At 53.7% G+C, this 22,676-nt stretch overlaps 4 protein-coding genes across 6 annotated transcripts; 3 read left to right on the top strand and 1 right to left on the bottom strand.

Moving 5' to 3' along the window:
* Positions 1-30: 30 nt before the first annotated feature.
* On the top strand, positions 31-4,032 carry AP4M1 (adaptor related protein complex 4 subunit mu 1). The gene is made up of 15 exons (XM_040262861.1): positions 31-246; positions 349-437; positions 807-913; positions 1,002-1,098; positions 1,199-1,309; positions 1,397-1,477; positions 1,700-1,762; positions 1,843-1,909; positions 2,012-2,065; positions 2,195-2,301; positions 2,403-2,497; positions 2,822-2,866; positions 3,089-3,139; positions 3,263-3,374; positions 3,533-4,032. Exons 1-15 carry the CDS (start codon positions 189-191, stop codon positions 3,752-3,754), a joined length of 1,359 nt encoding a protein of 452 aa, XP_040118795.1. The 5' UTR covers positions 31-188; the 3' UTR covers positions 3,755-4,032.
* Positions 3,936-11,251, bottom strand: TAF6 (TATA-box binding protein associated factor 6). 3 transcript variants are annotated; one of them, XM_040262747.1, is made up of 15 exons: positions 11,168-11,251; positions 8,358-8,573; positions 8,175-8,261; positions 7,901-8,054; positions 7,651-7,707; positions 7,454-7,573; positions 7,089-7,234; positions 6,930-7,007; positions 6,722-6,823; positions 6,459-6,641; positions 5,894-5,968; positions 5,641-5,766; positions 5,005-5,178; positions 4,584-4,781; positions 3,936-4,469 (listed from the first exon to the last, which is right to left on the bottom strand). In XM_040262747.1, exons 2-15 carry the CDS (start codon positions 8,511-8,513, stop codon positions 4,089-4,091), a joined length of 2,037 nt encoding a protein of 678 aa, XP_040118681.1. In that variant the 5' UTR covers positions 8,514-8,573; positions 11,168-11,251; the 3' UTR covers positions 3,936-4,088. The 3 variants fall into 3 exon arrangements, with proteins under 3 accessions (XP_040118681.1, XP_040118667.1, XP_040118673.1); XM_040262733.1 differs by having other exon boundaries at positions 11,189-11,224; XM_040262739.1 differs by lacking the exon at positions 11,168-11,251 and adding an exon at positions 10,723-11,161.
* Positions 11,252-11,454: 203 nt separating this feature from the next.
* On the top strand, positions 11,455-15,814 carry CNPY4 (canopy FGF signaling regulator 4). The gene is made up of 6 exons (XM_040262625.1): positions 11,455-11,720; positions 13,646-13,772; positions 13,871-13,967; positions 14,204-14,326; positions 14,831-14,948; positions 15,041-15,814. The coding sequence occupies exons 1-6, from the start codon at positions 11,606-11,608 to the stop codon at positions 15,175-15,177; spliced, it is 717 nt and encodes a 238-aa protein (XP_040118559.1). The 5' UTR covers positions 11,455-11,605; the 3' UTR covers positions 15,178-15,814.
* On the top strand, positions 15,339-17,567 carry MBLAC1 (metallo-beta-lactamase domain containing 1). Its single transcript, XM_040262613.1, has one exon. The coding sequence runs from the start codon at positions 16,437-16,439 to the stop codon at positions 17,226-17,228; it is 792 nt and encodes a 263-aa protein (XP_040118547.1). The 5' UTR covers positions 15,339-16,436; the 3' UTR covers positions 17,229-17,567.
* Positions 17,568-22,676: the final 5,109 nt, after the last annotated feature.

Raw genomic sequence — 22,676 nt, 5'->3', positions numbered from 1 at the left:
GAGTGACGGGGAAGAGGCGCGGGTGTTTGGAGGGAAGGACTGGGCGAGGCGGGGCGCGCGCCGGGTTTCCCGCGGTCGGAGGAGAATCGCTCTTAAAGGGCCAGCCTACTCGCGTCCTTTTGTTCCGGGGCCGCAGGGCGGGGCAGGCCCAACGTTTGCTGTCTGCTAGTCTATTCTCCAGAACGGCCATGATTTCCCAGTTCTTCATTCTGTCCTCCAAGGGGGACCCGCTCATCTACAAGGACTGTATCCTTGGCCAGCGGGGCGGGGGGAGAAGGGCTGCGTGGGACTAGGGCCCCAGTGCCAGCGAGTGTCGCCAGCTCCTTAGCTTTCCTTCCACTCCGTTAGTCCGCGGAGACAGCGGCGGCCGGGATGTGGCTGAGCTCTTCTACCGGAAGCTGACGGGACTGCCTGGAGACGAGTCTCCGGTTGTCATGGTAACCACTGGTGGGGGTGGGGGGGTGTGTATGCGGTTGGTGGTCTGGGGTTGGGAGGCGCCTCCTCCCGAAACGTTCTCTAAGAGTTCATACGCGGGGCGGAAGGGGGTACATTCTTCTAAATATTAATGGCGGTTTACTGAACGCTAACCGCACCAGGCACGGCTCTTCACACGTTTCAGCCACTTTGGAGTAGGTACTATTACTAACTTCATTTACACATTAGGAAGCTGGGCCTTGGGGAGGTTTCGTATGTGGCCTAAAGTCACGCTGCTATTAAGTACGGAAATCAGGATACCAGCCTCAGTCTCATGGCCAGGAATCACTGCAGCTCTCTTCCTAACGTTTTCCTCCATGCCTCTGCCTCAGCACCACGATGATCGTCACTTTATTCACATCAGACACAGCGGTCTCTATTTGGTGGCCACTACTTCAGAAAACATTTCTCCCTTCAGCCTCCTGGAGCTGCTCTCCCGGTGAGGAGGGCAGGGCTGGGCACTCGGGTGGCAGGGGTCAGGGAGTCAGAGAGGAGGAGTTATGCACCCTCTGTCTGGGTTTTCGCAGGCTGGCCACTCTTCTGGGTGATTACTGTGGCTCCCTAGGGGAGGCAACCATCTCTCGCAACGTGGCTCTGGTCTATGAACTCCTGGATGAAGTCCTGGTGAGGTTCCTCCCTGTCCCAGGTTCCCTGAAGATACAGTATTCATTTTCACCCCTTCCCCCACCGACTACCCAAAAAGTGCCTTTCCGCTGCCCCCTAGGACTATGGCTACGTACAGACCACATCCACGGAGGTGCTGAGGAACTTCATCCAGACAGAGGCTGTGGTCAGCAAACCCTTCAGCCTCTTTGATCTCAGCAGCGTTGGCTTGGTCAGTCCGGGCACAGAGGAGGCCAGGATTGAGGAGGGTTAGTGGGAAGCATCAGCCATGAGGACTGATTGATTTGGGTGCTTTCAGTTTGGGGCTGAGACACAACAGAGCAAAGTGGCCCCCAGCAGTGCAGCCAGCCGGCCCGTCCTGTCCAGCCGCTCTGACCAGGTGAGGGAGGGGCTGTTGGGTTCACATCCTCTGGTTTTTGAGTCCCCAGAGTGCAAGATCCTGGCATATCTTTCCCTCTTCTCTAGACATGGAGGATCCCTTTCCTTAGCCCTGTGTCCCCATCCCGGGGCCCCAGCCTCCACTGTTCTCTCCCTTTTGCCTGTCCACATTAGAAGACAGACCAACCAACCTCCAACCACCAGACCCCCTTTCTTTCCTTAGAGCCAAAAGAACGAAGTGTTTTTGGATGTTGTCGAGAGATTATCTGTACTGATAGCCTCTAACGTAAGTTTGGGCCCCCAGCCCTACGGCTGAGGATGGTGGCACCTGGGAATTGCTGGGCATTGACCTCCCACTGCTCTCAGGGCTCGCTGCTCAAGGTGGAAGTGCAGGGAGAGATCCGGCTCAAGAGCTTTCTGCCCAGCGGCTCAGGTGAGCAGCACGCGGGCTGGACCAGGCTGGGGTGTGGGAATGGCTCCTTGGTGGCGGGTAGGGTAGTACGGTGGCTTCTTCTGATACTCTTTTGTCTGACAGAGATGCGCATCGGCTTGACCGAGGAGTTTTGTGTGGGGAAGTCCGAACTGAGAGGTGAGGAGAAAGCGGGTCTTTTTCTTCTAAGTAGAGGTCGCTGTCCTAGGTTTCATCTGGGGAAGTTAGACGGATCCCCACCCCCTCCCAAAACACAGGTCAGCAGAGGGGGTCTTTCTCTCTTTCCAGGCTACGGGCCGGGAATTCGGGTGGATGAGGTCTCCTTTCACAGTTCGGTATACCTGGACGAGTTTGAATCTCATCGGATCCTCCGTCTGCAGCCCCCTCAGGGTGAGGTCAGGACCGGGCTGGCCTAGCACATTCCATCTACTGAGGGGGAGGGAGGCCATTCAGGTGCAAGGAGACCAAGCTCACCTCCGTTCCTCTCTGGTCTCAGCTGACTGTGATGAGGTACCAACTCTCAGATGACCTCCCTTCCCCGCTCCCCTTCCGGCTCTTTCCCTCTGTGCAGTGGGACCGAGGCTCAGGCAGGTGAGACCATTTCCCCGTTCTAGAACTTCTCTGGAGCCCAAGCCAATGTATGTATGTACGTGTGTGTGTACATATATATTTGTATGTATATATGTAACTCCCAGGTTGATTCTGGAGGAGTGTGGTGGTGGTGGTGACATTGGCTCCAAGTTAGAATGGGCACCCTCCCCCACAAGCGGACCCAGCTCCATGCATGTAATGGCTCATGGAGCTGGGTGGATCTCAGCTCTTCTCTTTCCTTCTTGGGGCAAAAGCCACAGCCACACATGGGGGCCCTGCCAGTGGGATAGGGCCTGAGTAACAGTATTGTACCTCCTCACGCAGGCTCCAGGTTTATCTGAAGTTACGTTGTGACCTGCCCCCAAAGAGGTGAGTGGGGGTAGCCCAGCCCAGTCCAGCTATGGAGGGTAGGAGGCAAGGCCCAGATAGCTGCTTCTTCCACCCCAGGTGCGGCCGGCAGCCTCAGAATCCAGGAGAGAGCCTGGAGTTTGGGAAGGGGGTGGGGGGCGCTTGTGCCCAAGTCCAGTGGTGACATTAATGAAGATGGGATGCGGCTTTCCTGGGACTGAACTGCTCCCTTCTCCCTTGCAGCCAGGCTCTGAACGTCAGGCTGCATCTTCCCCTGCCTCGAGGGGTGGTCAGGTAAGCGCATGTGCACTGTGGGGCCCATGGGCAGTCGCACTAGCTTCTCGGGAAAACAGATAGCACTGGGGTGGGAGCTGTGGGGCAGGGGCTGAGCCTAACCCTTTCCTCTCCCGATTCCAGCCTGTCTCAGGAGCTGAGCAGCCCAGAACAGAAGGCAGAACTGGGGGAGGGAGCCCTTCACTGGGACCTGCCTCGAGTGCAAGGAGGCTCTCAGCTTTCAGGCCTTTTCCAGGTACCAGCTGCTGATTCTCGAAGGCCCTGCCCCCACCTCCACCTCCAGCCGTGACCCATGCCTTCTCACGCAGGTGGTCAGCTTCCTGGCCCCTTGGCTCTCTTGCCCTCCCTCCTCTCGGGGCCTTCAGCACCCCTCCCTGCCTCTCCCCCTCACAGATGGACGTCCCGGGCCTCCCTGGGCCTCCTGGCCAAGGCCCCTCCGCCTCAGCTCCTCTGGGGCTGGGCCCCGCCAGCCTCTCCTTTGAACTTCCCCGGCACACGTGCTCCGGCCTCCAGGTCCGCTTCCTCAGGCTGGCATTCAGACCCTGCGGCAACGCCAACCCCCACAAGTGGGTGCGACACCTAAGCCACAGCGACGCCTATGTCATTCGGATCTGAGGCTCCCAAACAAGGACCCAGGAGGCAGAGGTGGCGGTCAGGGCATCGGAGAAGGACGATGTTTTCTCTCCTAGTGTCCTGGCTTGGGGCTGGGGCTGGAAGAGTCCTGAGTCCTCGAGACCAGGGAGCTCGACAAGTTAGACTCTCCTGTGGGACTTGACCCAGGGGGCACTGAAGTGGATCACAATTTAAAAATCAAACTTTTATTCTGAGCAACTGGCTGTACAATATCTAAAGAGAAAGTCACATGGAGGGAAGCTGGCTACTACCTCCTTCCACCCCGCATGTGTGTCTGTGTGTGGGGGAGAGAGAGAATCCAGGGAGAAGGTCTGCATCAGGGTGCGGGAGGAGGAGAGCCGGTCCCTGGGGGCTGCGAGCCATTAGCCTTTGGAGTCCCTGGAGCAGGAGGGGGGCTCTCCCCAGCTTCCGGTTTCCCCCCACAGAGGGCGCTGCCCCCAAGTGGGGAGGGGGCTGAGGATGGGGTAGGGACGGGAGAAGGATGGGAGGCGGGGCCTCCTTTGCCCTCCCCTGTGGGCGGCAGAGACACCACGATGTACTTCTGGACACTGCCAGGACCAGCGGGGGCCGTGCTGGGGGGCGCGGTGGTGGCGGTGGAGACCAGCTTGACGATGGGCTGCACACTGGGGACGGTGGTGGTGACGGGAGAGGTCGTGGTGGAACCGGAGCCCGGGGCTGAGGTGCTGAGGGACAGGACCTGGGCCAGAAGGAAGGCAGTGCCGCTGGCCTGCACCCGCCCCACACCCCAGACCAGGGGACGCCTCCCGTGCTCCAACTCGGGCCCCAGCATCCCCGGGCCCACGTGGGGTACCTGCTGGGTGGATGAGGCGCTGGAGGATGAGGACATGACGATGAACTTGGTTGGCGGCGGGGACGGCTGTGGGGGGGCAGCAGCTCGCGCAGACACCAGCGTCTGGACAGGCAATGCGATGGAGCCAGGGACCTTCAGCAAGCCGGGCGTCCGAGGGCCGGGCTGGGGGGCCTGTGAGAGGGTCAGCGTGGGCCGGGGCTGTAGAAAGCAGCAGCAGGAAGAAAACATCACCATCTGTGTTCACCAGCTCCCCCAAGATGGCTGACTTAGGGGGCCCCATGTTTCACAGAAGTCAGGGTGCACACCCCAGTGTGTAGTGTCTGTGAGCCTCACTGGGATGGGAACCACCCCCCGACTTTTCCTTCCTTTCACCCTCCCTTCCCTCTCCACTTGCTCCCCCTTCCTCCAAGCCTGCACTGACCTGAGTGATGGTCAGGGTGGTCCTGTTGACCTGCTGAGCCTGCAGTGCAGCCTGAGCCCGGGCCTTGACCACGTGCGAGCAGAGGAGGGGCCCAAGGGACCCAAATTCTGCCCGATAGGCGTCCTGATTGTCGGGCGGCGGGCGCAGCTTTGCCAGGACAGGGGCACAGTGTTTCTGTAGAGAGAAGGCAACCGGGAAGGGGTGACAAAGGAGGTCATCCATTATTTCAGTGTGTGCCTGCCAGAGGCCGGGCTGCACTCGCTGGTTTGTCAGTGTGGACGGAATGCGGAGGTTCCCCGTAGAGAACACAGCAGCTGGCTGAGTGGACAGCTGGCTGAGTGATTACACGGCCACACCTAAGGGCCAGCCAGGCCACAGGGCATGTGCCTTGTAGAGGCATCAGGGTGGGTCAGGCTTGGAAGTCACAGGCTGAGTTCAGACTCCTTACTTCTTACTCAGTGTCTTACACAGCACCAGCTGTTAACAGTATTGGACTCAGGTGTGCTCTGCATATGAGATAAAGAGGGGATACGTGAATGGAAGACGCTCTGTGCTTGCTAAACACTGTCCTGTGTGTGTGTGTGGCGGGGGCAGAGGGGGCATCAGTGGAAAGAAGTGGGGGTGGGGTTCTGTCACCAGGAGGAGGCTCTGCACATGGTCAGCCCCAATGCGGTCAATGTTGCTCAGCACCGGGCCATCTAGAACCCCACGGATCCGCTCCCCCTCCTGCTGCAGCCGCGGCAGAATCAGTGTCTTAATCACCTGTTAGAAAAGGAAGGGAAAAGCCAGGGTCTGGGGATCACCACAGGGTTTCCCAGGTCAGGAGGCTGTTGCCCGCTCTGACCTTCCAATCCCTCCCCTCCCCAGGGCTCCCGTGCCAGGGCCTAACATCGTGTCCCAGCTCCGCCAGGCCTGCGATGGAGCCGTAGCGCGTTGTCCATGGGGTCTTCTCATCCACCCAACTCTGTAAGGGGATGGAAAATAAACCCAAATCAAGGGGTGTGAAAAGCTAACTGGTAAGGACTCAAGTCTCATATACTCACTTCCTTATAAATCATTTTAAGACACAACAGCTCTTTCCCGACCACCCCCTGCTCCCCAAAGTAGCTGCTATTCTGACCTCTACTGTCAGAGATTGGTTTAATTCTTTGGCAGCACTGTGCAGCATGTGGGATCTTAGTTCCCTGACCAGGGATCGGACCCTTGCCCTCTGCATTGGAAGCACAGAGTCTTAACCACTGGGCCACCAGGGAAGTCCCGCAGAGATTAGTTTTTGGTTTTGAACTTTAAAGTGGAATCCTACAATTAGAAAAAAAAGACACTGCGGATCTGGCCCAAGTCCAGTCCGCACCTCTCTGCAGCTGGTTTTCAGCGTCACTTCCTGAAGCCACACTGGCGTGGGCATGGCACTCACTGTTCGGGTGACAAGCCAGCCAGTGACGGAAAGGGCTCACCTTGGTGAAGGTCTTGGTGATGCGGGACTGGATGTTGTTCGTGGTCGTGCTGAAGTGCTTGCAGATCTGGGCCACCAGGCGGGCGGCGAAGTCCCGCAGGGCCCAGTGGTTGTCCACATCTGGCCGCAGGCACAGCTGCCGGCTCACGATGCAGGTCATCACAGCTGGGATCAACTCGTGCACCTGGGGAGAAGCCCCGCATCAGCCCGCTGTGACAGCTTGTCCCGGAGCCCGGATGCGAGGCGGGCGGGCGGTCCACTTACGTATTTCTCGAGGTACAGGGTAGGGTTGTCCATGAGCGCCTTGACCATGCGCATCAGGTAGATGAGCAGGGCCAGGTTGTTCTGCACCACATTCACGCGCACCTGGGGTGGGGAGGGAGCAGGGATGGGGCAGTGGGGGCCCTCTGTGAGCCTCCTCTGCTGCCCGCCCGCCCCCGGAACCCCATTCCATCCTCCCGTGGCCTCTCACCCCCTCCGAGATGAAGGTGCTGAAGCGTGGCAGCATTTGGTAGAGACCTGGGTCCGTGGCAATGCTCTGCAGAGCCTCCTGTTGGGGAGGGGAGCGAGTGAAGCGGGGCGAGCCCTGGGGCCGAGGCGGGGAGAAGGCAGGAGCGGAGCGGGGCCTCACCGCTCTCTTGGCCTCACAGGAGCCCACACAGGCCTCGGTGATCTCCTTGTAGTACAGCTGCTGCTCCACTGACAACTCGTGGATGCTTCGGGGCTTCAGTCGCAGAGGTGCCCCCTCCAGCAGGGGTGGCGCCTTCTTCTCTTTCCCTGTGTGAGTCAGGAAGCCAGGTTTAGGCAGGAAAGCTCCTGAGGAGGCCTGGACACCAGGTAGACCTCTAGCCTCACCTCCCACACCCAGGGAAACCGGCTTCTTGGCCGTTTCTAGGGCTCACTGGCCAGAGCTCACAGCCTCTGCCCTGACCTCACCCACCTCACACACGTGACCATCTGGCTTTGGGGCAAGAGGCCTGGCCCAGCAGTACTGACCTTTGCCGTCAGCTGGAGCGGCCCCTTGACCTTTGCCTTTCAAGGGGCCATCTTCCTCCTGGCCTGGCTTGGCTGACTTCAGGGGTTCTGTGGCCTCGGCCTTCTGCTGCTCCTTGGGAGCTGGTGGGAAAGGAAAGCAGTTGGGAGGAGACGTAGGGGGAGGAGGGAAAGAGGTGGACGCTGGGCATGGAGGTTACCTGGGGGTGGGTTCTCTGGAATCGCGGGCTGGCAGCCTTCGATGCTCAACCAGTGAGCTGCGAGGAAGAAAGGTGTCCAGGTGAACCACCGGGCAGGGACATCAGGCAGTCAGTCCACACAAAGGGATGTGTTTTCCTTCGTGTTCCCCACTGGGGGTCTCACATGGAGGGCTCCTTCACCAGTGCCCTTTCTCACACCCACACACAGCCCTTTCCCTCCTCCCTGGCCCCTGTTCTCCCCTCCCCCGACCTTTGAGGCAGACATCCAGGGGCACCCGGGGCAGAGGGGTGTTGATGATGTCGCTCAGGTCAACCTCCTTCTCCTCATAGAAGTAAAGCTCCCGGCCGCCACCAGAGGCGAAACGGAAAGGAATGAATTCCTGAGCGTGGAAGCCATACAGTGGCTACAACAGGAGGGAGAGAGACCCTGGATGAGAAGGCAGCCTGAGTTGACTGGGCTGAGGTCAATGCAATGACTGGGAGGTCTCGGCACCCTGCCCCTTCGTCCTGTGTGTCCCCATCACCTCAACGTTCTTTAGCTTCAGTGCGTAGTCAATGTCACTGGTGGTGAGTTTCTGCCGCTTCCCCATGTGCATGAACTTCAAGGCATCCTGGGTCGGGGGTAGGAGGACAACGTCAGCCAGAGACCCTGGGGAAGAAGGCGGCCTGGGCAGCAGTCTCTGTACAGTGCAGGAAGACCAAGGTACCTGTGCGATCTCCTTGATGCGGTAGCTGACCTCATCTGTCAGCAGCTGGCAGGTCTCCTCCTGAATCTGAGCGATGCCCATGGACTCGGCCACCACCTTCATGGACTCCGAGGGCAGCACGGTGTTGCTCAGCTTCAGCTTCTTCTCCTCAGCCATTCTGGAGCCCCTCCTCCCCTCCCCGGAAGGATGATGCCCCAGGGCAGAGAGATGGAGACCCTGGCAGGGGTTGAGAGGAAACTTGAGAATGAGACCTAAAGAAGAGGGGCTGTCCAGTCAGGAGAGACCGCCACAAGGGGAGAACAGTGGAGCATGAGGGGGATGGAGTTGGGGGACGTCTTCTGTCCATGCTCACATGAGCAGCACTCACTGAACAGGAGGTAGGACTTGGACCCAACTGGACGCAATTTATTGAGCTCTGGTTCTGTGCCAGGCACAGTACAAGTCAGGTATAGCAGAACGATCTCAGTTCTTAGTTTCAATCCCAGCCCCAGCACTACCTAGCAGTGTTGTCTAGGCTACTTAAATGCTCCCGGCTTTGGGTTTCTTTTCTGTAAAATGTGCAAAGTGTCCTTTTTTCCTCAGGTGGTTGACATGCCTACCTTCATGTCTCTTGTCCCTTCTTGCATCATCATTCATGCTTGACAAATATAAAATGTTGGTTAAATACAACTTGCCCTGTCTGAGCCTATGTGCCCCTTCCATTGAATGTAATGACAAAATACAGAACCATGTTGACCAATCTGCACTTTAAATTCATGGCCACAAACTTCAGATGGGCTCTTGATGCTGCTCTGATGGTCACAGAGCTCAGTGCACTCAGGTTCCATCTCACCTGTCATCTCTTCTCCTCCCTGATTTTTGGCCATCAGAAGAGACTTCCCCAGGCTCCCAACGCTAGGTCCACCCGCTGAGCATCTCTGGCACCCACGTGCTCTGTCTTACCTGTTACTATAGAGGTTCTCGTCATGCCCCTCCCCAACTCCTCTCTTTCTCTTGAACCTACCCCAGTTAGGATTTTGACTCCTGCTCTTGGTTTTCCTCCTACTTCACTGGCCCCTTTACATTGCCTTTGCTGGTTCTTCCTCTTCTCATCTGCCTGATGCTGGAATGCCCTGCGTTTGGTCCTCGTATAGCTATGAGGTATACATATTCCCTTGATGACCTCAACCATTCTCACAGCTTTCAGTATTGCATACAGGCTAAGGATGGTAAATTTATATCCCCCACCCAGAACTTTCTTCCCAACTCCAGACTTGTATATTTAACTGGCTACTTAAAATTTCTTCTAAACTCAACTCCTGACATCCCCCTCCCCACCTGCTCCAGCCTCAGCTTTCCTCATCTTCATAGCAATGCCATTAATCCAGATGCTTATTCATCATGTGAGCCCTCACCGCAAACCCATCAGGTGATCCGACTTGATCCCTCTGCTCCCACTGCGTGGCCAGCTCACCATTATCCACCCGCCAGGGAACCTTAAGAGCCTCCTAACAAGGTCTTCCTGCTTCCATCCTTGCTCCCTACATCTATTCCCAACCCAGCAGCCAGAATGATTCTGTCAAAATATAAATCAGATTGGGTCATTTCTCTGCTCAAAACCCTGTACTGGCTCCCAGTGTGCCACAGCGTAAATACAAAATCCTTATTTCGGTCTTCAGGGTCCTTTATGATTTGCTGTCTCCCCATCAAGTCTCTGACCTTTCCTTTCTTCTTCCACTATGATCCAGCCCCATGGTCCTCCTTGCTGTTACAAGATGCCAGGCATGTTCTTGCTTTGTGGTCTTGCTCTGTTCCCTCTGCCTGGAATGCCCTTCCCTAGATGTCCCCAGGCTGCCTATTCCCATTACTCTGTTTAATACTGCACCCCACCCCCGCTCTTTTTTTTTTTTAAATTCCCATGGAATTTAATGTCTGCTGATACATACTGTATTACTTCTTAGGCTTCTCACTACATCGCCCCTTCCCTTCTGTGTGGACAGAGAGCTTTGTTATGTTCACTGATGTATGCAGAGTCCCCAGACAGATACTCAACAAATACCTGCTGAATATATGAGTGAGTTGTAAGGCTTAGAGATTAGGAACTCACTAAGGACTCGGTACCATTATTATCGAACAAGACATAGGCCCAAGCTTGGAATCTACTTTATGGCCAAAAGGAAAGTGGCTCACTTGAACCTGGCATTAGGAAGTCTAATGTCAAAAGTGTTTAGGAGCGACTGCAAGGTGGTGAGGGGCAGGTGTGGGCCTGATGGAGGGGCGAGAAGAGGGGAGGGAAAAACAATTTCGTTCTTCTCAACCCATCCCAGGTCTCCTCCCCCACTTTCATAAATCTTATCTGCAGAGGACACATTTATTCAACACATACTCTAGACCTGGAGCCGAGTAAAGAGGAGGCGGTCGTGTCCCAGTTCCCTGGTGAGCTCCTACTAAACCTTCGATAGCCCGCGGGACCCTCTGCCAGTGTAAAGGCTCACAAAACACGCCACGGCCTCAGGAAACCTCAGGTCAGTGGAAGCGGCAAGGAGGCGTCACAGAAGACTAACTTGATCTAGATCCGTGTAGCATTCCCCAGCAGGGAAGCGGGTCGAAGCTTCTCCAGGCAATGGGTACAGCGCGAAAGAAAGCGTAGAGAGCCCACCTCATCCCCCAACATCCCTCCAGTGCAAACACACAGAGCCCCCACGCACACGGACACTCAACCAACCGTCCCCCTCTGGGTCCCCACACGGGCCCTTCCAAGAGTCTAGTCCCGGGTACCACTCAGACCCGCCCCCGCCAGCCGAACGCCCAGCGCAGGAAAAGCCTCTCACCGCCGCCAAAGCGCCGCTCACCCGGCGCTCGGCGCCATATTGGCCCCGCCCCTCCGGGAGCAGGTCCTGGCAGAGACCGAGAGCGGGTCCCTTGCCCCTTCCCCGAGCCGGAATGAGCTCCCTAGTCTCAGAGCCTGAAATGATATAAAAATGGTGTCTCTATGCTTGCGTGTAAGGAGCACGCTCTCTTGCTGTAATTACTTCAGTTTATTCTTTCACTATGCGGCGGCCAGGACCTGCGGGAGGCGCCACAAAACCAGGTGGGGAAGCCCAGAGCGCAGCGAGGCCCCGCCCTCTTTCGAGGCGGCACTGCGCGTGCGCCTCCCGTGCCAGGCTGGATTAAAGTTGCCGCCGACCGCCTGGCGATTTAAAGGGCCCGCAGCCTGCTCGAAGTTGGTTTGAAAGCGAGGGGTGGTTAGCTGTGGACGGCACTTGGTCATGGGACCTGTGCGGTTGGGAACGTTGCTTTTCATTTTGACTGTTTACGGTGCTTGGGCTGGGACGCCGAAGGAGGAGGACGATGACACAGAACGCTTGCCCAGCAAATGCGAAGGTATCTAAAGGGAGTAGCCCCTATTCGCATCCTTCTGCCCTACCTCCTTCGTCTGGGCGAGACCAAATGGAACGTGATGGGTGGGTCACTCGACCTCCTTGAGGACCTGAGGGAGGTTCTCATGGAGCCTCGTGGAATTCGAATGGGGCCAACAGAGGGAACGCATAGCGCTACTCCCAAACTATGGCACTCCAATTCCCATGAGACATCCAGAAGTTGGGGGAGGGGTGCCTGCTTTTTCTTGCTGGTTTGGGCCCCAGTGGCTTGTGGGAATTGTAGTTCAGAGACTGTCGGCCCGATCGCCCACTCCAGTCAGCATCTTCTGTGTGTGTGTGTGTGTGTTTCCCCCAAAGGACCAGAGCTAAATCTGAAGATCCTGCAGGAGTGAGCTGTCAGGCTCATTACCTTGTAGATATCCTCTGCTCCACCCCAGCAGAGACGCTCCCAAATTATAGGCCCTACGCCCTCCTGCGGGGGTTTGAGAGTGAATAAATCAGGCTTTGAAGCTTATAAAAGAGAGAGGTGGCCAAACAACTGGGAGAGGTTCCCCATAACTGTGAGGCTTTGCAGAGCGTGTGCACTGTGTGGATTTTTCGTCGAGCAGCATCTTCTGTAGCTGCATCTGTGGGACCAGCTGGGAGGGGGCACTTCAGAGCTGAGCCGTCGAGTGCCCTGGTTCCCTAGTTTGTTGTCTTCTTGGCTTTAATTTCTTCCTGGATTCTATTCCCCTCTGCCTTACTCCACCCTGCATTTCAGTATCAAGGTTCTTCATGACACGGGCCTAACCGCTCCTTTCCTTTCATTTGTATTCTCACTCTTAACCGGCTACACCTGTCAAGTCTTTCTAAACACAGGCTCAGTTGAGTCCCTCCTTGCTTTAACACCTCTTCATGCCTCCTGCTGTGATTAGACTCAACGTTTTTGGCACATCATTCAAGTCTCTTTCTTTCTTACAAGCCTCCATCTTTCTTACATTTCCATACCCTATCTCCCATCCCCAAAGTGCCCATGCTTCAAGCCACACTGAATGTCTCAGTGGTCACTGAACCTGCCTGGTCCTCTTGCTCCTCTGTGCCATTGCACCTTGTTTTTGTCCTTTGCCTGGAATGATCCACACTCTTCTGTATTTGGTTCTTCAACATCCAATTTAAATGTCACCACCTTTGGAAGCCTCCTTCCTTATCTGTCACCTCTCACTGTATTGGAGGGAAGGAGAGTACCTATGTCTCCCTGGTCCTAGCATAGTGCCATAGGCATATGTGAGATACTTTTGTTACTTGCCCCTGTGGTGAGTTTGCTTGGCACTTCTGTGTAGGCCACTCCTTTTCTTGGGACCCAATGGTACTGGAAAGACAGTGGTGGAAGAGACACAGTGCTCATCCTTGAGGAAATCACAGGCTAGTGGGAAGTCAGTGAATGACCCTCGAGGGAATTCTGCATTTCCTAGTGAGATTAAGTCTCTTGGTTTTATCTCCGTCCCCTCCCCACCCGTGTAGGGCCAATTACAAAATATTGTCACCGTCTTTTTATCTGTCCCCAGTGACACTGGTACTGTCCTGTCGATAGGGATCACGGGTCTGTTGCTCTCTGGATTGCTACTGTGTATCCAGAAGGAGCTCAATAAATAACCGCAGGAAACAGCAAACAGTAATGCAGTGCTCACCACCTTCCAGGCACTATTCTAGGGGCTTTACGTAGATTGATTTAATCCTCACCACAGCCCTGTGATGGAGGCACTTCATTTTAGAGGCGAAGAAACAAGACCCAGCAGGGTTGTCACCCAGCTACTAAGTGGCTGAGTCAGGATTCCAGCCTTACCAGTCTGGCCCCAGGGCCTGCACCCATAACCACTGTGGCTCTGCTGCCATCTACAGAATGAGGTGCTGGTATGTTTGTTTATTTTTCACATCCCCTTGGACATCTAGTATGTAAACTCCTGAGCCTGGAGCTACAGGAAGAGCTGAGTCGTACTGGCCGATCTCGAGAGGTGCTGGAGCTGGGGCAGGTGCTGGACACAGGCAAGAGGAAGAGACACATCCCTTACAGCGTTTCGTGAGTCCTTCTCGATATTCCTCCACCTTCCAGTCCTCTGAGGAGCCGTGGGAGCACCCACAGCATCCAGGGAGTCTTTGTTTCCCCTCTTCCCACAGAGAGACAAGGCTGGAAGAGGCCTTGGAGAATTTATGTGAGCGGATCCTGGATTACAGTGTTCATGCTGAGCGCAAGGGCTCATTGAGATATGCCAAGGTCAGACTCTCCTCTAGGGCAGGATCCCACCTTTCAGAAGCTACAACCTGTCTCCCCTGAGGTCCTCACGAAGTCTGCCCATCTTCTCCCAGCTCTGCAGTGTCCCCTCCCCATGGGAGACTCTCTTCATCCCTGTGGCACTCACTAGAGTCTCCAGTAGATGACAAAGTGGATCTGGCAAAAAGGGGAGGAGGTGGAGCAGGAGACCGGACTGAGCTCAAATTCCCATCTTTCAGGGGCAGAGTCAGACCATGGCGACACTGAAAGGCCTGGTGCAGAAGGGGGTGAAGGTGGATCTGGGGATCCCTCTGGAGCTGTGGGACGAGCCCAGCGTGGAGGTCACATTCCTCAAGAAGCAGGTAGGACTGGATACTGCATTGCCCAGGGAGGTGAGAAGGGAACCTGAGAGGGGAGCTCGATCCTAGGGAGGTCCATCTTTGAGCAAAGCAGGGATTCTGCCATTGACTGATGTGGGCCTAGGAGCATATCAAGAAGTAATAATGGAGGCTAAGAATATAGACTGCCATTTATTGAGTACCTACTGTGTGCCTGCTTTTGGGCCACATACTTTCCGGCTGCTGCCTCATTTTACTCTCACAACAACCTGATGTGGTAGATATTATTACCACTTCCCATTTTACAGGCAAGGAACTGAGACTCGGAGTTTAATAACTTACTTGGCAGGGTAGGTGCCAATAAATGTCTGTTGAATGAAAGAGGACCACAAATCTAATAACCCAAGTTTAACTGCCTGGCTCCCTGCCTCTCCAAAGTGGGGTGGGGAGACCGGGAATGAAGAGCAGGGAGGAGGGTCTGCACAGAACAGCAGGGCAGATACCCTTCTGACCCTTCCACTTGACCAGTGTGAGACCATGCTGGAGGAGTTTGAAGATGTCGTGGGAGATTGGTACTTCCACCATCAGGAGCAGCCCCTACAGCATTTTCTCTGTGAAGGTCATGTGCTTCCAGCTTCTGAAACTGGTAAGTGTGGGAGCTGGCCCGTTTCTTGCCAGGCTACAACCTCTCTGCCCCCCAGGACTAAGATCTAAATTATTTTCTATTACCCAACCTAGCGTGTCTACAGGAAACTTGGACTGGAAAGGAGAAGATCACAGATGGGCAAGAGAAGACTGAAGAGGAGGAGCAGGAGGAGGAGGAGGAGGTGACTAACACACCGGTCCACTCCCAGCGTGACCCAGAGGATCTTTGACCCTTGCCTTTGAGCCCCCAGGAGGGACAGGGGTCATGGAGAGTCTGAGCTCTCCCTGCCCCACAGCTTTAAGAGTGTGTGTATCTGTGAGTGACCTCACCCTACAGCTTGTAGCTCTTCTCTCTCATCTGGTCTCAGGCACGATCCTGGTGGTGTAGCATGGCCTGGCTATGGAGAGAAAGGTGGAAGCAGTAGATAGACGCCTGGCCCCAGCAGATGAGTCCTCTAAATGCCATTCAGCCCCTTCTCAGGTGTGTGTAGTGACAGTATTGAGTTATTTGTATATCTCCACTATTCCCCACTGGACCCAGAGGTCAGCTGGGCATAGGAGCAGTGGACCTTGGCAAAGTCACTTTGCTCCTTGAAGGTCTGTTTTTAGATTCTTTAAAGAGAAGCCAGAATGGACATTCTGAACAACCTATACACACTGCTGGCATCTAGGAGGCTACATGCCAACAATCTGTGAACGGGAAGGGGGCACTGGATAGGGACAGGGCAATACTGACAAGTTAGATGAAGTTAGATGGGGTAGACACTTTGATCTACTTCGTAGTAATTTCACCGAGAGACGACCATGTAACATCAAAGGTGCCAAATTTTCTATAACTCTAGTAAACTTTTTTTTTTTTTAATATCAGTTGGATCCCAAATTCCAAACAACTGCCGTGCACGCATCATAGCTGCCCGATAAACAGCAGCGTCCGGTGAAGAGGGCCGTCTGCCTCCGGCCTGTTAGAAGTTAATGGTGCTTTGTAATTTTGCAGCCTAGGAGGTTGGCAGGGATCGGCGGGCTGAGACCGGTTTCAGGCTGGCGGCTGTGTAGAGCCGGTCTGCGCATGCCTGAAAACGCGCCGGAATAAAATTCCGTGCGCGGCGCCGCCCGGGCCGCCATATTTGGGTTACGGGAGCTCGCAAAAGACAAACTCCCTCTCGCTTTTCCACTGTCACTTCTTCCCTCGAAGTGAGGCAAGTCCTAAGAGAAGCGCTAAAGCTCGGTCCAAGGTGGAGAGCGGCTCAGGTTAGAGAGAAGGAAATAACTACGACACCCCCGGGGTTGCGGTTGAGAACCTCACACGCGAGCGGGGCGGTGGCCGAAGTCGCTGAGGGACTGGCGGGTTCAGTTGGGCGATGCCAACTTAAGCGTGCGAGGGGGGTAGGAACTGACGTGTGGGAGGTTCCATTCGGCGGAGGCCGGGCGAGTGTGGGAACCTGAAGGGAGTCGCCCACAGCCCCTCTTCTCAGCTGATCCGTCTCGGGCCATGAGCGGTCTAGTGCGCACCGAGCCGCTGCCCGGGGAGGCCCCTCTGCTGGTGCCCGGCGACCCCTACTCTGTGGTGGTTCTGCTGCAAGGCTACGCGGAGCCCGAGGGGGTCGGTGACGCCGTGCGAGCCGACGGCTCCGTGACCCTTGTCCTGCCCCGGGCCTGGGGCCCGGCCTCCAGCCACCGAGAGCCCCAGCCTTACGAGGCGAAGACCGCCCTAGAGGAGGCGGCCCGGGGCCCCATCCTCGTGGACACCGCGGGCCCCTGGGCTCGCGAGGCGCTCCTGGGGGCCCTGGCGGGGCAGGGCGTGGCGCCCGGAGACGTGACTCTGGTGGTGGGGACCCACGGACACTCCGACCACATCGGGAACCTGGGGCTGTTTCCCGGGGCGGCCCTGCTGGTCTCGCACGACTTCTGCCTCCCCGGGGGCCGTTACCTCCCCCACGGACTGGGTGAGGAGCGGCCTTTGCGGTTGGGCCCGGGACTCGAGGTGTGGGCCACACCCGGCCACGGTGGCCAGCGGGACGTGAGCGTGCTGGTGGCTGGCACGGCCCTGGGAACCGTCATGGTAGTGGGCGATGTGTTTGAACGTGATGGGGACGAGGGCTCGTGGCAGGCGCTGAGCGAAGACCCAGTGGCTCAGAAGCACAGCCGAAAGCGGGTCCTGGGCACCGCCGACGTGATCGTGCCTGGTCACGGAGCCCCCTTTAGGGTGATAAGGGAAGCCTCGGCGCCAGAGACAGAGCCAGCCAGATCTCGTGACGGAGAGGAGCCCACGGTGCACGGATAAAATCCAGTCTTGACTGGATCCTTTTCAGTGATCCCATCTCCCACCCCTCAACCGAGGAACTGAACGTCCAAGAGACAAGATGACGTGCCAAAGTAGTCATGGGTAGCCTCTTCCAGGAGGCCAGTTCTCCAGTGAGGACAGAGTGCTTTTGCCACAGCTGGCACCAGTATCATTGTTTCTCTGACCAAACTAGGACCAAGGACTCCACAGCTCTGTCTCATCTCTCAGCCATCATTAGTAAAATAGGAGAATGTTCTTGGGAGTCTTCCAAAATAAAGGTAGAAACTGCATTGAAAACCACACTGCGCTTCAAATATATTCCAATTAAAAGATTTTTTTTTAAGGAAAGAAAATCACACTGCCCTAATGTAAATGTGAGTGCCTCAGGTGGCACAATGGTAAAGAATCCACCTGCCAGTGCAGGGGAGGCAGGAGACTTGGATTGGATCCCTGGGTCAGGAAGATCCCCTGGAGTAGGAAATGGCAGCCCACTCCAGTGTTCTTGCCTGGAAAATTCCGTGGACAGCAAACTGGCAGGCTAGAGTCCATGGGTCTCAACAAGTTGGACACAACTGAACACGCACACATAACATAAAAGTGAAGCATCCGTAGTGATTATTATGCAGATATAATCCAACAACTGCAACAAGGGGACACTTTGGCAATACATTGCCTGTGTCTCAGAGGAGGCAGTTTGCTGTGAAAAGGTGCAGGGCAGAGAGAGATCATTGGAGTCATGTGACTTTAAGTTGTCATTCATTTGATCAACGAATGCTTATTAACACACCTGCAATATCTCAAGCATGGCTGGAGCTCTCAGGGATATAGCAGTGAGCAATCAGACAAACTCAAGACAGGTAAACAATAATAGTAGTAAGCCAAATAACTTCAGGTTCTGGTTAGTGATATGAACAAATGGCAGGGTGAGAAGGGGATAGAGTGCTGGGGTGGGAGAATGGTCAGGAAAAGCCTCTGGGAGGTGGTGCCTAATGAGAGAACTGAACGAGAAAAAGCTGGCCGTGTGGGAGAGGGGCGTTCTAGGCACAGATGACATTGCCAGGCACAGGCAAGCTTGACTGACTTGAGCAGTAAGAAGACCTTGGGGTTGGGTTACAGAGCATGGAGGAAGAGCAGTAAAAAATGAGGCTGCAGAGTGGGCCAGCACCATCTTGCAGGACCTTGGTGACCATGGTGAGAGGTTTTGATTTTGTACCAAGATTGAAAGTTTTGGCTTTATACTGACACACAAGACCAGGTTGTTGACCTAGTGTCATTTATGTTTTAAAATAATCACTCTTGTTCTGAGCGGAGAAGGGGTTGGAATGCGGCAACAACTAGGTTGAAAGCCATTGTGGTTGAACTTGATGGTACCTGCCCTTATTCCAGAAGTCCTTTTGTGGCTGTGGTCTTCCTCATAACTGTGTCCCAGTACCAGGGCCCTCTGTCCACACAGCCCAACGTGGACAGAAGTGTTTAGATTGCAGAGAGGAAGGAAAGGACAAAGTCCACCTCATTGTGGATGATGAACCTCCCTGGATGGATGCTGTTGGGGAAGGCTAGGCTGGAGGTCATTTCTTAGGTGTCCACAAAGGCCACATGGTCCGCAAAGGCAGCTCAGAAGAACCAGTTCACCTGGAGGGCTTTCCAGTCGCTGCTGTACACCAGCTTCTGTTCTGTGTTGGCCAGTTTGATGACCACCAGAGTGCGGGGCTCCTGGGCCAGCAGTGCAGTCACAGCAGCCCGAATCCCCAGTCTCATGGGCCACCAGTTGTCATGAGGCTGCTGGTATGTGGAGGGAGCTCAGGGGCCAGCTGTGTGCACACCAGTGCAGCACTATACCCTGAGTGGTGTCCATGGCCATCGGAGGACCCATCTGATGCACGGTATATTCCACTAGCTTCAGGGCTGCATGGGAGGATGAGAAAGGAGGGGATGGGTTTTTTTTAGAGCTGTGTGCTCAAGTTTTACAGGTTAAAAATTCCAGTCTTGAATTATTTTCTAGAGCATAGGTATCCTGCCCTTGATTCAGGACTGGTCACCCAGAGCAACATATCCCTTTGGCCACGTTGATTGTCTCCAGGATGGACGGGTCACCTACTAAATCTTAGTAATCTTAGTGGTTTTGCTGGATCTAGGGCAGAAAAGTCCCGTTCTTTCCTGCAAAACTAACATGGGAGGACGAGTCGTCTTGCCTCCTTGTTGGAGGAGCCCACTGCTGCTGGGGCCACCGAAGAGGAATTGAAAATGAAGCTGAACGGTAGGGGGCAGAAGTGGGCAGTGAAGAGAAACAGACTAGGTGAACAGTGAGAGCAGTGGAAGCCAGATCTGCTGCTTAACTCATCAGTCACCTGGGCTAATCAACTCCTTTCCTGCCTAAGCTGTCCTGTGTTTTCAGTTGTTTACAAGATGAGTCTTGAATGGATACAAACACTGATGGAAACGACCCTTAGAGACAGGCAGTGAGGACGGTGTGGGGAGGAGGCTGACGGTAGAGGGGAAAAGTGCTAAAGATATTAGGGGGTTGGGCCCAGAGTGATTGTTCTTTTCAAACTTTTTTTGTGAAAACTTGACCTATATGATTAACTGCCTCTGCTCACAAATCAGTGGCAGACATTGGCTGCAGAATAATCCAAACTTTCTTGCCTGGTTCTCTCCAAGAACAACTCTCTGCTCCAGTTTGGCTGACTGCCTGCTGCTTTCCAGACACCCACATCCACCTCTCCTAGGCCTTTGATTCTCTTCCCACCCACCGCCCCCCACCCCAGTCCTCTTGGTCTTTTGCGCCAATCTCAAACACCCACCAATCGCAGACACCCAGGCTCAGCTTTTTCATCTCCTACAGAAAACCTCCCCTGAATTTGCCAACCTTATTTTAAACTCTAGCAATGCTTTCTCTGTATTGTTCACTTCAGTTCAGTTCAGTCGCACAGTCGTGTCTGACTCTTTGCAACCCCTTGAATTGCAGCACACCAGGCCTCCCTTTCCATCAGCAACTCCCGAAGTTCACTCAAACTCATGTCCATCGAGTCAGTGATGCCATCCAGCCATCTCATCCTCTGTCATCCCCTTCTCATTAGGTAATACTTGGTGTTGGTCATTATTTCTGGAAGTGTCCTCTCCTTGTGTCCCTTGGGAGCAGAAGCTGCAAGGCCACATGAGGTCTAAGCTGAGAAATTGTACATGACTTAACATCACATTCTGTTGACCAAAGCATGTCATAAGGCCAGCCCAGATTCAGGCAGGAGGAAATAGCCTCTCCATCTTGATAGAAGCAGCTGTAAGGAATTTGTGGCCATTTTTTCTGTTACAACGTATCACAATAGGTTAGTTGGTGATAGCAAGTTCCCCTTCTTTTGAGGGTGTGTGTGTGTGGTTATTCTAGTTCTATTTTTATTTTTTAAGTTTTAAAATTGAATAGTTAATTTATAATATATTAGTTTCAGGTATACAACATAATGATTCAATATTTTTATAAGGTGTACTCCATTTAAGGTTATTAGAATGGCTGTATTCATCTGTGCTGTGCAGTGTATCCTTGTTGCTTATTTATTTTTTATTTAGTAGTTTGGTTCTCTTAACCCCATACCCCTATTTTTCCCTCCCCTCTTCACCTCCTTCACTGATAACCACTACCTTGGTCTCTATATCTGAGTCTGTTTCTGTTTGTTTGTTTCCCACCCACCTCCTTTGGCTGTATCATGTGGCTTGTGAGATCTTAATTCCCCAACCAGGGATCAAACCTGGGCTCCAACAATGAAATTGCCATCTTAATCACTGGACCGCCAGAGAATCCCTGTGTTCTGTTATATACATTCTTCTTATTAATAAAGGCAATCCTTTATGCCTTCTCCCAGGACTGATGCTGAAGCTGAAACTCCAATACTCTGGCCACCTGATAGGAGGAACTGACTCATTTGAAAAGACCCTGATGCTGGGAAAGATTGAAGGTGGGAAGAGAAGGGGACAACAGAGGATGAGATGGTTGGATGGCATCACTGACTCAATGGACAGGAGCTTGAGTGAACTCCGGGAGTTGGCGATGGACAGGGAGGCCTGGCGTGCTGCGGTTCATGGGGTCGCAAAGAGTCGGACACGACTGAGCGACAGTTGAACTGATTGTGCAAAGCAGCTGTCAGTCACACTACATCATTCTGTCCTCACTTCCAGAAGGGGGCAGCACTTGCTTCACAGAGAAAGCAAAGACCATTGTCCCTGCTGTCTCTGCTTCAAGCCACCTTATCAGAAAACTGCATCTGCACCCAGGCTCACCTCTAGAAGAGGAGTGATCCTCCCTACCCCACCAGACACTTCATATCCTTGCTGATTCCTCTTCATCAGTTTCTGTTTATTGCCCTGCTCAGACTGGCTCCTACCCTGAGCACACCACTGAAAGGGCTCTGGACAGTGCTACTTATGAACATCGAAATTACCAAATCCAGAGTTCACTTAGTGCTTGTTTTACTTGACCACTGGCAGCACTTGACATTCCTTCTTGAAACTTGCACGCGCCCTTGGCTTCCTGGACCCCACGGTGTTCTCCACTTACCTCACTGCCTGCTCTTTGTCAGTTTCCTTTGTGGGCTCCTCTTTCTCCTCATGTACCTAAATAGTCTAGAAAAGGTTTTTCTTGATTAAAAATTAAGTAATTACAAGAATATCTCAAAAGATAACAGAGAACAATAATGCAACAAACACCTGTCTTCACCACCCAATTTAAGAAAAATACATTATAATTACTCTAAAGTCTTCTTTATGTTTTCCTCTAATCCCATCCTTTTCCGGGCCCCTCAGAGGAAACCACTACCTTGAAATGAGTGTTTATCATTTAGATGATATTTTTTTGTAATATTACCATATATATTTGCATTTACACGGGTTGTTTTTGCATGTTTTTAAACTTTATATAAAATGAAATCATATTCACTCATTATTATCCTGAGAATTATTATTTATTGTGGATAGCTATTATTCACTCATTTTCACATGTGTAATATTCAATTTTGTGAATTACCATATAGTTTTAGGAAAATTGGATATCCATGTGTGAAAAAATTAGACCCCTATACCAGCGGTCCCCAACCTTTTTTGGTACCAGGGACCAGTTTTGTGGAAGACAATTTTTCTGTGGCCGGTGGTGGTGTGGAGTAGGGGATGGTTTGGGGATGATTCAAGTGCATTACATTTATTGTGCATTTTACTTCTATTATTATTACATCGGTTCTACCTCAGGTCATCAGGCATTAGATACCAGAGGCTGAGGACGCCTGCCTTATATCATACAGAAAAGTTAACTTGGAACAGATTGCAGACTTAAATGTAAGATCTGAAACAATAGACTCATAGAAGAAAACAGGGAAAACTCCTTTGACATTGGTCTTGGTTATGGTTTTCTGGGTATTTCACCATAAGCCAAGGCAAGAAAAGCAAAAACAAATGGGACTACCTCAA

The sequence above is a fragment of the Oryx dammah genome, unplaced genomic scaffold, assembly GCF_014754425.2.
Source record: "Oryx dammah isolate SB20612 unplaced genomic scaffold, SCBI_Odam_1.1 HiC_scaffold_2, whole genome shotgun sequence".
In the NCBI taxonomy this organism is placed as follows: Eukaryota; Metazoa; Chordata; class Mammalia; order Artiodactyla; family Bovidae; genus Oryx; species Oryx dammah.
The sequence above is the reverse complement of the archived record's forward strand: the minus strand, read 5'-3'. Positions and strand labels throughout refer to the sequence as shown.